The sequence below is a fragment of the Salvelinus namaycush genome, unplaced genomic scaffold (genome assembly GCF_016432855.1).
Source record: "Salvelinus namaycush isolate Seneca unplaced genomic scaffold, SaNama_1.0 Scaffold498, whole genome shotgun sequence".
Taxonomy (NCBI): Eukaryota; Metazoa; Chordata; class Actinopteri; order Salmoniformes; family Salmonidae; genus Salvelinus; species Salvelinus namaycush.
In genome coordinates this window covers 76657-95228 of record NW_024061195.1, presented here as the reverse complement: position 1 = coordinate 95228, position 18572 = coordinate 76657, and the positions used below count along the sequence as shown (strand labels likewise).

Here is an 18572-nt window from a genome sequence, read left to right as displayed (position 1 = left end):
TTGGGGTCATAGGGGCTGTTTCATAGGGTTAAAAAAGTCTGATCTTTCCAGAACGTCATACGTGTGATTAGGCAACCCTCATGAACTGTAAACCAATCATTTCTCCCATCAGATTTCCAAGAAAAGCTCACACACACAGCAAGGACGGAGTGACACAGTGTGGGGCTTAGAGACACTTAGAGCCTGCAATAGTTACCTTTGTTCGAACTATCAAAGAACCATCAGACTCAGAGTTCTGAAAATTTAGAAACCTATTCTAGAGCTCAAGTTGATAGTGCACGGCGGGTTATGTGGCTCTAGAAGGTTCTCAGACCGAGAAACAGCCTCGTACATTTGCAATAACTTCAATTCATTTTGACCATCACGAAAATGACGACATTTAGAAAAGTCTCAGAGTTGCGAGACTACATGCATTGAAACCACCTCGGCTCATAGAGACGGACCCCGACGTTTCTGTCCGATAGCTCATTCAAGGACCCCGTAGCAACGCCCTGAAAATTTGGATTTTCAGCACCAATTAAGGTTGCTGTTCGGGCTCCAAATGATCTATCGAGGCAAACTCGGGATTTGGGATCGCCTCAGCTAGGCCTAAACATAATGTCGGAACTGAACCCGCAGCTAGAACGTAACTACGTGATTTATGTTTTTATTATGGTTTAATCAGAAGGTGCTGTGAATTTTGGGCCTGCTCTGAAATATGTGATAGTTGGCTTCTAAACGAGTTTGAAAAAGTGTGTGTGGTGTCAGTTTGTATCAGTTTGGTGTCAGAATGATATCTAATTGACTGATGGACGGTGACTTGCTGGCTGACTTTTGTCCATTTGCAATATGTTTAAACAGTGATGAACCATCACCAAATTGACATTCTGAAAAAAAACTGCTCTACCTGTGTTGATTCTAAGCTTCCTGGATTCAACCTGAAGCCTATGTGGGTTATGAATGCCATATCAAACTGTCTTCGATGACAATTCATCAGGCCACTATACGCTTTACCTGTGTTGATTCTAAGCTTCCTGGAGCAACCGGAAGTGGTTAACCTGTCTCACTCCCCCGTTCCGCTAGCGGAACTCCTCCCACATTCCACTGAAAAGACAGAGCGCGAAATTCAAAAAAATGTTTTTTAGAAATATTTAACTTTCACACATTAACAAGTCCAATACAGCTAATGAAAGATACAGATCTTGTGAATCCAGCCAACATGTCCGATTTTTTAAATGTTTTACAGGGAAAACACAATATATATTTATGTTAGCTCACCAACAAATAGAAAAAAGCACAGACATTTTTCACAGCACAGATAGCAAAATCAAAATCAACCAAACTAACCTAGAACAAACCAAAGAAACCAAGAAACAACTTAATCAGATGACAGTCTTATAACATGTTATACAATAAATCTATGTTTTGTTTGAAAAATGTGCATATTTCAGGTATAAATCATAGTTTACATTGCGGCTACAATCAGAAATTCCACCGAAAGCAGCCAGAATAATTACAGACACCAACGTGACATACCGAAATACTCATCATAAAACATTTCTGAAAAATACATGGTGTATAGCAAATTAAAGACAAATTTCTTGTGAATACAGCCAATATTTCAGATTTTCTAAGTGTTTTACAGCGAAAACACAATATAGCATTATATTAGCTTACTACAATAGCCTACAACACTACCGCATTCATTCATCAAGGCACGTTAGCGATAGCAATAGGCACGTTAGCGTTAGCGAATAAACCAGCAAAAGATATTAAATTTCACTAACCTTCATAAACCTTGCTCAGATGACAGTCCTGTAACATCAGGTTATACATACACTTATGTTTTGTTCGAAAATGTGCATATTTAGAGCTGAAATCCGTGGTTATACAACGTAGCATAACGTAGCATAACGTGCTAACGTAGCATCTTTTTCCCAGAATGTGCAGATATTTCTATTAGACTCTCACCTATTCTGACCAAATAGCTATTCATAAACATTACAAAAAAATACATGTTGTATAGGAAACGACAGATCCATTAGTTCTTAATGCAATCGCAGTGTTAGAATTCTAAAAATATCTTCATTACGACATAAGACTTAGTTATGGTAAGGGAATAACCAAAACCTGAGCGCAAAGCTACTAGAACACAGTTCGACAGATATATGAAATAGCATCACAAAATGGTTCCTACTTTTGCTGATCTTCTATCAGAATGTTGTATAATGGGTCCTTTGTCCAGAAACGTCTTTGTTTGGATTCAGAATGTCCTCTTTCTCTCTTGAATTAGCAAGCACACTGGCCTTGCGGCGCTAAGCTCTCCAACTTCAACCAAGTCGAACAACGCAACACAACTAACGTCCCGAATAAAGTTAAATAATCTAATGAAACTATATTGAAAAAACATACTTTAGGATGATATTGTAAGATGTATCAAATAAATTCAAAGCCGGAGCTCATATTCGACCATAACGACCGGTTTCCAGTAGGCAATAACAGGTCCCCAGGCGCGCCTTGCAGAAAACAGAAAATGTGGGACACGTTGTTCCAAGATGGTTAATTCAACGTCAGACAGAGATAATCAACTCATTTTTCCTCTCACTTCCTCTTGACATCCGGGTGAAGGCGTATGACGTGCACGTATAGTCATACGTATAATGCCCATTTATAGGCAGACACTTGAACACAGCATCGATTTCAGACTTTCCACTTCCTGGTCAGAAAGTGTGCTGCCAAATGAGCTGTGTTTTACCCACAGACAAAATTCAAACGTTTTTAGAAACTAGATAGTGTTCTCTATCCAATAGTAATAATAATATGCATATTGTACGAGCAAGAATTGAGTACGAGGCCGTTTAAATTGGATACGATTTTTCCCCAAAGTGAAAACAGCACCCCCTGGTCCTCATCAGGTTAAATTCACCCTAAATGTCTTTTGATATACCCAACCTGCAGATTGTGAAAACACTGCATTCAACCCTGTGTTATTCAGTCAATTCTTAACGTAACAACTTTAACTTCTAATTGGGCACAATCCCGGATCCGGGAGCACCCTCATCAGTAAAAAAGCTGACTAGCATAGCCTAGCATAGCGCCACAAGTAAATACTAGCATCTAAATATCATGAAATCACAAGTCCAAGACACCAGATGAAAGATACACATCTTGTGAATCCAGCCATCATTTCCGATTTTTAAAATGTTTTACAGGGAAAACACAATATGTATTTCTATTAGCTAACCACGATCGCAAAAGACCCAACTGCATATTTTCACCATTTTTTTACTGCATAGGTAGCTATCACAAATTCGACCAAATAAAGATATAAATAGTCACTAACCAAGAAACAACTTCATCAGAAGACAGTCTGATAACATATTTATTGTATAGCATATGTTTTGTTCGAAAGATGTGCATATTTCAGGTATAAATCATAGTTTTACATTGCAGTAGTCTCACCAAAGCAGCTAAAATAACTACAGAAACCAATGTGAAATACCTAAATACTCATCATAAAACATTTATGAAAAATACAAATATTACAGATTTTTTAAGTGTTTTACAGCGAAAACACAATATAGCATTATATTAGCTTACCACAATAGCCTACCACACAGCCACATAACATCAGGTTATACATACACTTATGTTTTGTTCGAAAATGTGCATATTTAGAGCTGAAATCAGTGGTTATCCATTATGCTAATGTAGCTTCTTTTTCCCAGAATGTGCGGATATTTCTATTAGACTCTCACCTATTCTGACCAAATAGCTATTCATAAACATTACAAAAAAATACATGTTGTATAGGAAATGATAGTAACACTAGTTCTTAATGCAACCGCTGTGTTAGATTTTTTTAAATAACTTTACTACAACATACAGCATGCATTATTGTGAGACAGCGCTCACCTATTCTCCGCCGTGTTGGAGCCAACATATTACACAAAAATACAAAATAACATCATAAATATTCTCTTACTTTTGCTGATCTTCCATCAGAATGTTGTGCAAGGAGTCCTATTTCCAGAATAAATCGTTGTTCGGTTTTCGAATGTCCATTTCTTTTGTCGAATTAGCAACTTTCGCTAGCCATGTGGCGCGAACATGCCCATCAACTCTTGGCGCCTGGAACGAAAAATTCCAAAATTCCCAATAAACGTTGAATAAACTGGTCAAACTCGGTTGAAAATCCTACTTTATGATGTTTTTCTCATATGTATCCAATAAAATCAGAGCCGGAACATTTTGCCGTGTATATGTAACGCATTTCAGAAGACAATGTGGTGCTCCCCTGAGCGCCGTCGAAAACTGACAAAAGACCGGACCTGCCACTCCAAAAGCTCTCATTCGGCCTCAGATCAAGCTAGACACCCCATTCAACCTTCTACTGCCTGTTGACATCTAGTGGAAGGCGTATGAAGTGCATACAGATCCATAAATATAAGCCAGTTGAATAGGCAGGCCCTGACACAGAGCCTCATTTTCAGAATTTCACTTCCTGTATGGAAGTTTGCTGCCAAATGAGTTCTGTTTTACTAACAGATATAATATAAACCGTTTTAGAAACTTCAGAGTGTTTTCTATCCAAAAGTAATAATAATATGAATATTGTATGATCTAGAACAGAGTACGAGGCCGTTAAATTTGGGCATGATTTTTTCCCAAAGTGAACATAGCGCCCCCTATTCACTAACAGGTTAATAGTCACTGCCGATGGCTGCCTCTAATGATCTAAAGATCTTTCTGAACCGTTCCTCTGTAGCAACTCCCTCTGTTCACTGACCTATTAAAATAGATCACCTATAAAGCTTCCACAAAGTTTCCAAGATATATTCTGAGATCTCCACTATTCTGGATATTTCCTATATCCCGAAATATTCCCTGGATATTCCTGACTCCCACAAATTAATCCTGGACGAGCCCACAAATTGTCTGCAGGATTAACCATTCAACTCCACCCTGCTTACCCAATAGCAGTCGAGTAATTCCTGGTCATTAACCCCTACAGATCTGCCGCTCTGCCTTACCACTGAGCTAGTCGACAGCTAGGGACTGTGCCTCAGACTCAACAGTAAGGTCTTACAGTAAAGTGGGATTTCCTCAGAGCCTAATGCCTATGCTGCCTCGCCCTCACTCTATAAACGCTGCACCTCTTCAGGATCATCCAGGACAGAGTTTCTTCTGTAGAAAACTATGATGGGGTGCCCCCTGTAAACTGGGTTGGTTTAGCCCAGAATCCCCCCTCTTATGACATTGTCAAGCATTTCGCTACACCTGCAATAACATCTGCTAACTATGTGTATGTGACCAATAAAATGTGATTTTATTTATACCAGCCACTCAGATCTCCGCTAGACTAACTAACCAGATGCAAAAAATTCTAAATTATTTAAGTCTATTTCAGAAACGGAAAGTAAAACGACATGCACTTGTATGCCTCTTTGATGACACAGGGTTTCAGAACAATAAAGCAGGTTTATTCAAAATTCCAGAAACAGGCATCCCACATAAATCAGTCAATCACAAATCAATATCACCAATCAATGATAAGCAACATCAAAAGTAAATAAAGCAAGATAGCACCCTTAGTACACTCCATTATCATTAACTTTTAAAACATTTATTTCCATTTATTTCTAAACATTAACATTCCCTACTCAATTATAATCCCACTCGATCCATTACTTCCTAAACATTCAACATTTTTAAACCCTTCAATAATTATACCATTTCATCATTATAACATGTCATTACCAACCTCCTACAGACCATAAGGCCTTGTCCTTTAAACCTAACCAACACAGTCTACAAGCATCGTACCTTAAAGCAACCAACATTAAAACATTCTGAACCATTTTACTGCATTACTTGAATCACCTTGTAATATCTCCCACTATGTTTCCCCAGGCTTTCAATATTTAACATATTTAACCTTTCATTATTATCTTCATAAATTCATAATTAATTTCTTCTTATTTTCTTTAATCAATGTCACTTCTCTCAATGTTCATTCTTCTTTGCGTTCCACGTGTGGGTGAGAGTGAAACTTCTTTGTGTGTGTGTTTGAATGTGTGTGTGTGGGTGTGTGTGTGTGTGTGTGTGTGTGTGTGTGAGAGTGATTGGGGCCTTCCTAACCATGTCCTCAGTCACTAAAATGTCACAGAACTGGGCCTTGCCAACTACTCTTGAAACCTCTATGTCCATCTTCAACATCCATCTTCTCTTCCTCTTCCTGGACTAAGACCTGATGTTTCACCAGATCTCAAACCTCTTGTCTGTCAGTAAGGGTCTTCTGTCCTGGATTCAGCCTTCTCTTCCTGGACTAAGACCTGATGTTGTTTCACCAGATGTTAAACCTCTTGTCTGTCAGTAAGGGTCTTCTGTCCTGGATTCAGCCTTCTCTTCCTGGACTAAGACCTGATGTTGTTTCACCAGATGTTAAACCTCTTGTCTGTCAGGAAGGGTCTTCTGTCCTGGATTCAGCCTTCTCTTCCTGGACTAAGACCTGATGTTGTTTCACCAGATGTTAAACCTCTTGTCTGTCAGGAAGGGTCTTCTGTCCTGGATTCAGCCTTCTCTTCCTGGACTAAGACCTGATGTTGTTTCACCAGATGTTAAACCTCTTGTCTGTAAGGAAGAGTCTTCTGTCCTGGATTCAGCCTTCTCTTCCTGGACTAAGACCTGATGTTGTTTCACCAGATGTTAAACCTCTTGTCTGTAAGGAAGGGTCTTCTGTCCTGGATTCAGCCTTCTCTTCCTGGACTAAGACCTGATGTTGTTTCACCAGATGTCAAACCTCTTGTCTGTCAGGAAGGGTCTTCTGTCCTGGATTCAGCCTTCTCTTCCTGGACTAAGACCTGATGTTGTTTCACCAGATCTCAAACCTCTTGTCTGTCAGGAAGGGTCTTCTGTCCTGGATTCTGTTGTTGAAGAGTCTATAGAACATGATAATTATTCATCATTATTACAACATTAGACAACACATCTCTATCCGCCAACTGTTGCCCCCAGCAACAGACACACCCATATGATCTCACACACACCCTTACCGTACGGTGTGTATTGAAGTGTTGGTAGAGACCAGTTGGAGTATTCTGTCAGTCAGAGCATCAGTGATGTCATTGTGACTCAGGCTACGAGAGAGAGAGAGAGATCAGATATTTGTCATGTAGTCACATGGACAGACACACACACACACACACACACACACACACACACACACACACACACACACACACACACACACACACACACACACACACACACACACACACACACACACACACACACACACACAGTGAAAGCCACTCACTCCAGGACTTGTACTTTATGCAGGTGTGTGATCAGGGGCTGTAGGTGGTGGTCTGTGAGTTGACAGTGGCTGAGGTCCAGTTCTGACAGACCCTCTGAGTGTTCCAGAACCAGGGCCAGAGATCCACAGGCCTTCTGGTCCAGCCTGGTCTCACTGAGGTCCAGCTCCCCATCCAGGGCTCTGCACAGGGACTCTGTGTGCCTCAGCAGCCCCTCTTCAATCCCCTCACACACAAGGTCCAGCAGCTGAAGTAGCAGAGCTTTGCTGGAGCTGAGAGGACAAGAAGCAGAGACAACATCATGACACAGAGTAGGTCTAACTCCTACTGATAAACTAGTTGGTCAAATGTTTTGTCTTTGTGTGTCTAACCTCAGCTTGACAATATGCAGGATGGGAAGCAGCTCCCTCAGTGCTCTGTCCTCCACCTCACAGTCTCTTAGGATGAGTTGGACCTGGTTCTGAACCAGCTGGGTGCTGTGTTGGTTCTGCTTCAGAACAGAGTTGATGGCCCTGCAGTGGTCAGTGGTCAGACACAGAGCCTCCCTCTGGTCTTGAGCTAACAGGTCCACAGAGGAAGAGCAGGAGAAGTCCAGCCTGTAGTGCAGAGACCTGAGCAGCCATACTGCTGTTGGTGGTGATGGTGCCCCCTCCTGGACCTGAGAGGCAACACAGCACTGGAGGAAACTCAACAGTAACTTCCTGTCAACACTACAGAGAGAGAGACAGAGAGACAGAGCGAGACAGAGAGAGAGAGACAGAGAGAGAGAGACAGAGAGAGAAAGAGAGACAGAGAGCGAACGAGACAGAGAGAGACTTATTGACACACCATCACACATTAAAACACTGATAAAAACACTACAACTCTGTTTATCAGGTCAACTCCCAGGCGTTCCCCTTCAATTCCACCCCTAGCTGAGGTTAAGGTTAGTACATTACACTAAGGTTAGGGTTAGAGGTTAAATCAGTCAGGAAGTGGAAAGCCTCATAGTTCTATCCATTATAGCAGGGTCAAAGAGTGCCAACTAAACCTGAGTTGGGAGACTCTGTCCAGAAGAGGCAGGATGCTCTCTATCTCCCCCGGTGGTATGGAGGTCCACAGCAGGTTGACTTTGACTTGGTGGCTGTGCTGCAGGGTAAAACACAGAGCAGTACAGTCCACTCTGTCCAGCTCTCTGCTGTTCAGGTTGATCCAATGGTCTGAAGACCTCAACAAACTGGACACACAGTCACTGTCTCTACTGTCATAGATGTGTCTGATGGAGGACTTTACAAAGCTGGAACTGGACCTGAACAAACATGGAGAATGGATTGTTGTGGTTATGTCAAGGTTTTATAAAGGATAACTCACATAGCAACAACTGGCTGGATAGGACATGAATAATTCAAGTCTATAAATATTGAATAAAGATCTCCCACCTCTTGAATAAAACCCTAATGATATTACAGAGGAAAACTCAGAACAACATGTCACTGGATACAAATAGTTATTTTATTATTTCTAGAAAGTCTGACCAGAGAAAGAAGTTCTCCCACCTCTTGAGAGTAACCCTTCCCAGAAAGGGGAGAAGATCTGAGATGTTCTTCTCTAGAAGCCGGTTCTTCCTGAGGTCCACAGTGATGTTGTGGGTTGAATGCTGCAGCAGAGAGAGAAGCACTTCCCAGTCCAGCCTGCAGGAGGTCAGGTCTCCACCAACCTTCTCCAGGAACCACTGAGTCAAGTCCTTGTCCTGAGCTTCATACACAACTACAGTCAGCTGCTGCAGAGTGTCTGAGTTCAGTCTAGGAGGTTGGAACATACAGGCAGTCAGAAATATGAAGAAAAACACATGAATGAAGTTACTATTTCTACTTTTAAAATACATCAGCTTCAGACTGACCTGAGAGAGAGAGGTCCCTGGTGACACAGCAGTGTGATGAGAGAGTGACCCTGGATCTGGAAATCAGTCAGGTCCAGACACTGAACCCTCCAGAGTCTCAGCAGGGACGCCACACTACTCAGAGCCCTGGACAACACTCTCTCTGGTAGCTGGCTGCTCTTTAGGACCAGGGAGAGTTCTGGGACAGTCAGTGGAGTAGCACCTCTCCCTGTCCTCCTAACCAGTCTGGACAGTTTCACTGCCATACCCACACTCAGCCTGGAATGAAAAGACAAACCTCAATTCACTTGAAACAGAGAAGTCTTGTCAGATAAAATGATCAGTAAGGAAAATCAACTATTCAATAGACCTGTAAAAGCTGTCTTACTGAACACACCTGAGCTTGTGGAGCTTTGACTCATGTCTCAAAAGAAGTAAGGCTCCTTTGAGAGAGATCTTGCTGGGGGTGAGAGTGAGGTCCACTCTGGAGGCACAGAGACCCAGGACTCTCCCCACAGACCTGCAGGTTTTCCTGGGTAACTCTCCTCCCAGTGACAGGGTGGAGCCCAAGGCCTGGAGGAGAGAGGCCAACTGCTGGTCCTCCTCTCTGGACCTCACAGGGATGGATTCACACACAGTCTGGAAGAACCTGTCATCACCACAGCTGAAACAGCAAAACATGGAGGACATCAAATCAGACATTTAGGAGACAGTGACGTCCAGAAGTATTGGGACAGTGACACATGGTTTGTTGTTTTGGCTCGGTACTCCAGCACTTTCTAAATGATACAATGACTATGAGGTTAAAGGTCAGACTGTCAGCTTTAATCTGAAGGTATTTTCATCCAAATCAGGTGAACTGTTTAGAAATTACAGCACTTTTTGTACATACAGTGTCCTCCATTAGTATTCAATCCCCTGAGACTTTTAGACATGTTATTGTGTGGAATTCAAATGGATTGAATCTATTCAAAATACTCTGAAATGTCAAAGTGAACAAAAACAATAAACATATAAAGATGAATCAAATAAAAACACTAATATCACGAATACAGAAACATGTTTTGACTGTAATATCAAAATGTCAAAGTTAAAGATTAATGAAAAATAAAACACTAATATCCTGAGAAACATGTTTTGAAAAAAATTCAGTGAGAGAGACAGTAGGAGTAACTGGGTTCACTGAGAGAGACAGTAGGAGTAGGTAGCATCCACATCAATGTAGAAGTGTTTAGAAACATATTTTATTCTTATTTACAATAAAAGTTACACAAATTACATTATTTACCGTTTTTCTATAAGGCACAAAATAATCTGTAACAAAACCAAAACAAACAGCAAAATGTAGAAACTTGATGTAGTCAGTGCTATGAATATGGAAGAAGAATTATGGAAGAATTAAACCTGGTTAAAGCTTCTCTAGTGTCCGTGAGTTATTTACTCTGAAAAATAAGAACCCTCACACCTCACTGTCACAGAGAAAGTTCCATAATATGCATTTGGTTTTATAGATTAGATATTCTGAGTATAAATGTATATGGAAAAATTCACAATATCTAGGTAACATTTGGTAATGCAACATTTGTTATTTCAGGGAATCTGAGTATAAATGTTACCAGATTCAATAACATTTGAAGTTTCATATTACAATGTCTTGTCTTGTACCAGATAAATAACAGGTACAATGTGACACATCTCTGAAAAAACACTCACCTCAGCTGTGAGATGTAGGACAGACACTGAAGGAAACTCCTCACTTCACTCTCTTCATCTGACCAGCCCTTCAGCTCTACTGGTTTCTTCTCTGGTTGGAGTTTCAGCACTTCTAGGAGGAGGGAGGCCTTTCTCTCTGAGAGGTCTAAGGACCAGACTGCAGGAGCTGACTGGTAAACTGGCTGTAATGCTGGAAGGACACTCCTGCCTGTTTGAGTCTCATAGTCCTTCACATGTGAGTACAGATCCAGCAGGAAATCACTCTGTTCAGAATTGTCTCCATTGGGAAAAGGAAAGGTGCTGTAAGTCCACACTGATGATACCAGCTTCAGTGTCTTCTCTCCTGTCTGCTCCTCCCACTCTGCTGCTTGAGACAGGAGATCCACCAGGAACTTGATCTGCTTTGAGGGATCAGACCTCCATGGACAGAAACTGCAACAAGGACAGTAAAAACTGATCCAGACAATATGACACTGTGTGATGTGTACAACATCTATTTAAACTTGTAAATAAAATAAAAACTCTATAGATATTAGCTGATATAGAACTGATGCCTCGATGACACCGACAGCATCATTGCGCAAAATAATACGCCATATCACCTGGATATGTGCAACAAAAGTTTACCTTCGGCTACCTTTTCTGTCAAGCCGTCTACGCATACAATATGATGCATGTATTCCATAAATCAAATGTACGCACCACAAAGAACACTGCAACGCAATGTTTCAAGGCAAATGCAGCGTTGTATTGGAAATTAATGTACTTCTGGTGTACCAAAATGCAATGACGCTGTCGGTGTGTTCGAGTCGTGAGGATAAACAAGGGACAAAATTAACACATGTAGATATTATTAGAGTATTGTTGATAAACATGAGAAAACATTACTATGAAAACCCACTCACCTCAGCTGTGAGATGTAGGGCAGACACTGAAGGAAACTCCTCACTTCACTCTCTTCATCTGACCAGCCCTTCAGCTTTACTGGTTTCTTCTCTGGTTGGAGTTTCAGCACTTCTAGGAGGAGGGAGGCCTTTCTCTCTGAGAGGTCTATGGACCATACTGCAAAGTAAATTGTAGAATAAAATTGTCACGTTCCTGACCTTATTTCCTTTGTTTAGTCTTTTTTTAGTTGGTCAGGACATGAGCTGGGTGGGTATATTCTATGTTATGTGTTTCATTGGTTTAGGTGTGTCTTATTGGCCTGATATGGTTCTCAATCAGAGGCAGGTGTTTGTCATTGTCTCTGATTGGGAACCATATTAAGGTAGCCTGTTTTCACTGTTTGTTTGTGGGTGATTGTTCCTGTTCGTGCGTTATTTGTGTTTTATATATTCTCAAGTTCAGGACTGTAGCGTCGTTGGGTTTCGTTTTGTTCATTGTTTTGTTCGTCTTAAAAAAGTATTCAAATAAATATGGATACATACCACGCTGCGATTTGGTCCTCCTCTCCTTCAACCAACGACGAGAGTCGTTACAAAAATCACTACAGTATGTAGAAAGTTTCAATGATAGACATGTCTCTATGTAACAACAGTAATGATGTTATATTAATGATAGACATGTCCCTATGTAACAACAGTAATGTTATATTAATGATAGACATGTCTCTTTGTAACAACAGTAATGTTATATTAATGATAGACATGTCTCTATGTAACAACAGTAATGATGTTATATTAATGATAGACATGTCTCTATGTAACAACAGTAATGATGTTATATTAATGATAGACATGTCTCTATGTAACAACAGTAATGATGTTATATTAATGATAGACATGTCTCTATGTAACAACAGTAATGTTATATTAATGATAGACATGTCTCTATGTAACAACAGTAATGACGTTATATTAATGATAGACATGTCTCTATGTAACAACAGTAATGTTATATTAATGATAGACATGTCTCTATGTAACAACAGTAATGATGTTATATTAATGATAGACATGTCCCTATGTAACAACAGTAATGTTATATTAATGATAGACATGTCTCTATGTAACAACAGTAATGATGTTATATTAATGATAGACATGTCTCTATGTAACAACAGTAATGATGTGATGTTATATTAATGATAGACATGTCCCTATGTAACAACAGTAATGTTATATTAATGATAGACATGTCCCTATGTAACAACAGTAATGTTATATTAATGATAGACATGTCTCTATGTAACAACAGTAATGATGTTATATTAATGATAGACATGTCTCTATGTAACAACAGTAATGATGTTATATTAATGATAGACATGTCTCTATGTAACACCAGTAATGATGTTATATTAATGATAGACATGTCCCTATGTAACACCAGTAATGATGTTATATTAATGATAGACATGTCCCTCTGTAACAACAGTAATGATGTTATATTAATGATAGACATGTCTCTATGTAACACCAGTAATGATGTTATATTAATGATAGACATGTCCCTATGTAAAACCAGTAATGATGTTATATTAATGATAGACATGTCCCTATGTAACACCAGTAATGATGTTATATTAATGATAGACATGTCTCTATGTAACACCAGTAATGATGTTATATTAATGATAGACATGTCCCTATGTAACACCAGTAATGATGTTATATTAATGATAGACATGTCCCTATGTAACACCAGTAATGATGTTATATTAATGATAGACATGTCCCTATGTAACACCAGTAATGATGTTATATTAATGATAGACATGTCCCTATGTAACACCAGTAATGATGTTATATTTAATGATAGACATGTCTCTATGTAACACCAGTAATGATGTTATATTAATGATAGACATGTCCCTATGTAACACCAGTAATGATGTTATATTAATGATAGACATGTCCCTATGTAACACCAGTAATGATGTTATATTAATGATAGACATGTCCCTATGTAACACCAGTAATGATGTTATATTAATGATAGACATGTCCCTATGTAACACCAGTAATGATGTTATATTAATGATAGACATGTCCCTATGTAACATCAGTAATGATGTTATATTAATGATAGACATGTCCCTATGTAACACCAGTAATGATGTTATATTAATGATAGACATGTCCCTATGTAACACCAGTAATGATGTTATATTAATGATAGACATGTCCCTATGTAACACCAGTAATGATGTTATATTAATGATAGACATGTCTCTATGTAACACCAGTAATGATGTTATATTAATGATAGACATGTCCCTATGTAACACCAGTAATGATGTTATATTAATGATAGACATGTCCCTATGTAACACCAGTAATGATGTTATATTAATGATAGACATGTCCCTATGTAACACCAGTAATGATGTTATATTAATGATAGACATGTCCCTATGTAACACCAGTAATGATGTTATATTAATGATAGACATGTCCCTATGTAACACCAGTAATGATGTTATATTAATGATAGACATGTCCCTATGTAACACCAGTAATGATGTTATATTAATGATAGACATGTCTCTATGTAACACCAGTAATGATGTTATATTAATGATAGACATGTCCCTATGTAACACCAGTAATGATGTTATATTAATGATAGACATGTCTCTATGTAACACCAGTAATGATGTTATATAATGATAGACATGTCTCTATGTAACAACAGTAATGATGTTATATTAATGATAGACATGTCTCTATGTAACAACAGTAATGATGTTATATAATGATAGAGATGTCCCTATGTAACAACAGTAATGATGTTATATTAATGATAGACATGTCTCTATGTAACAACAGTAATGTTATATTAATGATAGACATGTCTCTATGTAACAACAGTAATGATGTTATATAATGATAGAGATGTCTCTATGTAACAACAGTAATGTTATATTAATGATAGACATGTCTCTATGTAACAACAGTAATGTTATATTAATGATAGACATGTCTCTATGTAACAACAGTAATGATGTTATATTATATTAATGATAGACATGTCTCTATGTAACAACAGTAATGATGTGATGTTATATTAATGATAGACATGTCTCTATGTAACAACAGTAATGATGTTATATAATGATAGAGATGTCTCTATGTAACAACAGTAATGTTATATTAATGATAGACATGTCTCTATGTAACAACAGTAATGTTATATTAATGATAGACATGTCTCTATGTAACAACAGTAATGATGTTATATAATGATAGACATGTCTCTATGTAACAACAGTAATGTTATATTAATGATAGACATGTCACTATGTAACAACAGTAATGATGTTATATTAATGATAGACATGTCTCTATGTAACAACAGTAATGATGTTATATATTGATAGACATGTCTCTATGTAACAACAGTAATGATGTGATGTTATATATTGATAGACATGTCCCTATGTAACAACAGTAATGATGTTATATAATGATAGACATGTCTCTATGTAACAACAGTAATGATGTTATATTAATGATAGACATGTCTCTATGTAACAACAGTAATGTTATATTAATGATAGACATGTCCCTATGTAACACCAGTAATGATGTTATATTAATGATAGACATGTCTCTATGTAACATCAGTAATGATGTTATATTAATGATAGACATGTCCCTATGTAACAACAGTAATGATGTTATATAATGATAGACATGTCTCTATGTAACACCAGTAATGATGTTATATTAATGATAGACATGTCCCTATGTAACACCAGTAATGATGTTATATTAATGATAGACATGTCCCTATGTAACACCAGTAATGATGTTATATTAATGATAGACATGTCCCTATGTAACAACAGTAATGATGTTATATAATGATAGACATGTCTCTATGTAACACCAGTAATGATGTTATATTAATGATAGACATGTCCCTATGTAACACCAGTAATGATGTGATGTTATATTAATGATAGACATGTCTCTATGTAACAACAGTAATGATGTGATGTTATATTAATGATAGACATGTCTCTATGTAACAACAGTAATGATGTGATGTTATATTAATGATAGACATGTCTCTATGTAACAACAGTAATGATGTTATATTAATGATAGACATGTCCCTATGTAACACCAGTAATGATGTGATGTTATATTAATGATAGACATGTCTCTATGTAACAACAGTAATGTTATATTAATGATAGACATGTCCCTATGTAACAACAGTAATGATGTGATGTTATATTAATGATAGACATGTCTCTATGTAACAACAGTAATGATGTTATATTAATGATAGACATGTCTCTATGTAACACCAGTAATGATGTTATATTAATGATAGACATGTCTCTATGTAACACCAGTAATGTTATATTAATGATAGACATGTCTCTATGTAACACCAGTAATGATGTTATATTAATGATAGACATGTCTCTATGTAACAACAGTAATGTTATATTAATGATAGACATGTCCCTATGTAACAACAGTAATGATGTTATATAATGATAGACATGTCTCTATGAAACAACAGTAATGATGTTATATTTAGAAGCGCATTATCACACTTCCCACCGCTGAGGTATTTCACAGTTTGTCCTGTTTTAATGCTTACATAATAAAGCAGTATGAAGATACATATAGTCATAGCAATAAGGGCTAAGTGCCTTGCTCAAGGGCACATTGATATATTTTTCACCTAATCAGCTCGGGGATTCGAACCAGCAACCTTTCGGTTACTGGTCTAATGCTCACTGGTCCAACGCTCTTACCCTATAGGCTACCGCAAAATGTCTTCTACAACAAAAACTAACAATGGGTTTGGACTATGTGGCAGAGGTTTCCAAACTTTGTAGTGAGAATTGGACCAAATATTTATCATAGCTAGACTTTTGTTCAAAAGTTATGAATTAAAATGTTATTCACATGAATATCAAGTTAGATTGACTTGATGTAGCTCACCATTGACTGGGACATCTGTCTCTCTGCTGGGTTCACTGGTGTCTCCTCCTCCATAGACAGCTGACACTCTGACTCTGTAGCAGGTACTGAGGTTCAGAGTTATGATGCATTGACATTCAGGTCCCTCTGTTACCATGGTAGACCAGCCCTCCAGTCCTGACTCTTTATAGTCTACTTTGTAGTGGAGTACAGAGGCACCATCATCACACTCAGGCTGGAGCCAAGTCACTTTGACGGTTTCCTTGTCTAGACGATTCACGAACAGCTGTTCAGGTGGGGATCTCAGGGTCATGACCTCGATGACCTTGCTGAAGTCACTCATACCAGAGTGTTCTATAACAGAGTACCTGATCTGGTACAGTGTGCACGGTTTCAAACCTGGCACCAGACAGGTTCCTGCAGGAGCCAGAGTGTCTACTACATTCCATGGCCGTTTGCTAACCTTGCTAACACCAGTAGTCATGACTCTGTACTCTACTCTGTACCTCTCAGGTCTTCTGATGGTTGACTGTGGAAACTTCAGGAGGACACGGCTCTGTTTTATCTCTGCTACCTGGAATGGATCAGGTTCTAATCCCAGCTGGAAGTTGGTGGTGATGAGACTGCCTTGTTGATACAGACGAATGGAGGATCCAGGAACACTGATATCTGGTATAACTGCTGCTATGAACTTGATGCTCTCTCCATCTCCGCTGTCTTCATAGGATTTGGTGAACAAGCAAAGGTCAGACTGTATTTTCTGAGTTAAATCTGGAGGTTTGAATGGTCGCTTTGTCTCCTGCTGTCCAGTGAGATCAGATTGGTTCATGATGTTCTCTTGTACAGAGTGTGTCTCCTGTTGTCCAGTGAGATCAGATTGGTTCACGGTGTCCATTGGAACAGAGTGTGTCTCCTGCTGTCCAGTGAGATCAGTTTGGTTCACAGTGTTCTCTTGGAGAGAGTGTTTGTGCTGCTTCATGGTGGAGAGGAATGGATCTTCATCCTCCAGGGAGGTCAGAGTGAAACACAACAGCCTGTCCTTTGAGGATCTGAGGACACCGTCCAGCTCTTCCTGAGATTTCATTATGGGGATGTTTCTTGTTTTACAGTCATTCAGAGCCTTCACCTCTGCTGCCTTGTTGTTTAGCCACAGTTGTATAGACTGAGGACAGAACGGAGACTGGTCATGGTTCTGGAGAATGTCTCTCAGTCGGTTTTCATCCACCCCTTCACTCTCTCTCATGGTCTTTACTGCCATGGACAGCTTTCTCTTAAACTCTGACTGGTACTTCTGCAGAAGCTCTGATAATCTAGACAGTTTATACGTCAGATCAGGAAACCATTTCATCACACAACCATTGGTGAAGTCTGTCATCATCTCCTGGCATCTCATGGTGGCCTGCCTCAGATGGTCCAGCACTCCCTCTGCCTTGGTGAAAAATAGGCGCGTGGTTTCAACTGAAAGTCCCAGATTCTTCACAGGATAGAGCCAAGCGTACAGAGGCACTGCTTTCTCTCCTTGCTGTCCAAGGTGCTTCGGGAGAGTTTCATAGACTTGCAGAGCTTTGTCATACGTCATGGAGCCATTGACATGGTCTACATCACTGTAGAGAGTACACTGATACAACGAACTGTTTGGTTTTTCATCGTCACTCAAGCTGGAAAAGATCTGACCTGCACTGAAGGTGGGCATCATCTTCTTCACAACACTGTGCATATCTGCCTCTCCTGCACCACTGTGTTGTCCGCTGATGTGTTTGTAATCAAAGATAAAGAATGCTTGAGCTCCATAGAGAACAGCCATGACCACATGAGTTG

The 18572-nt window shown here is 39.0% G+C and overlaps 1 protein-coding gene across 1 annotated transcript; it reads right to left on the bottom strand.

The window, feature by feature from the left end:
* Positions 1-6711: 6711 nt before the first annotated feature.
* On the bottom strand, positions 6712-18558 carry LOC120041638. Its single transcript, XM_038986504.1, has 11 exons — positions 16776-18558; positions 11772-11928; positions 10867-11298; positions 9551-9817; positions 9175-9432; positions 8831-9076; positions 8326-8583; positions 7667-8005; positions 7298-7567; positions 7035-7118; positions 6712-6920 (listed from the first exon to the last, which is right to left on the bottom strand). Exons 1-11 carry the CDS (start codon positions 18556-18558, stop codon positions 6854-6856), a joined length of 4161 nt encoding a protein of 1386 aa, XP_038842432.1. The 3' UTR covers positions 6712-6853.
* Positions 18559-18572: the final 14 nt, after the last annotated feature.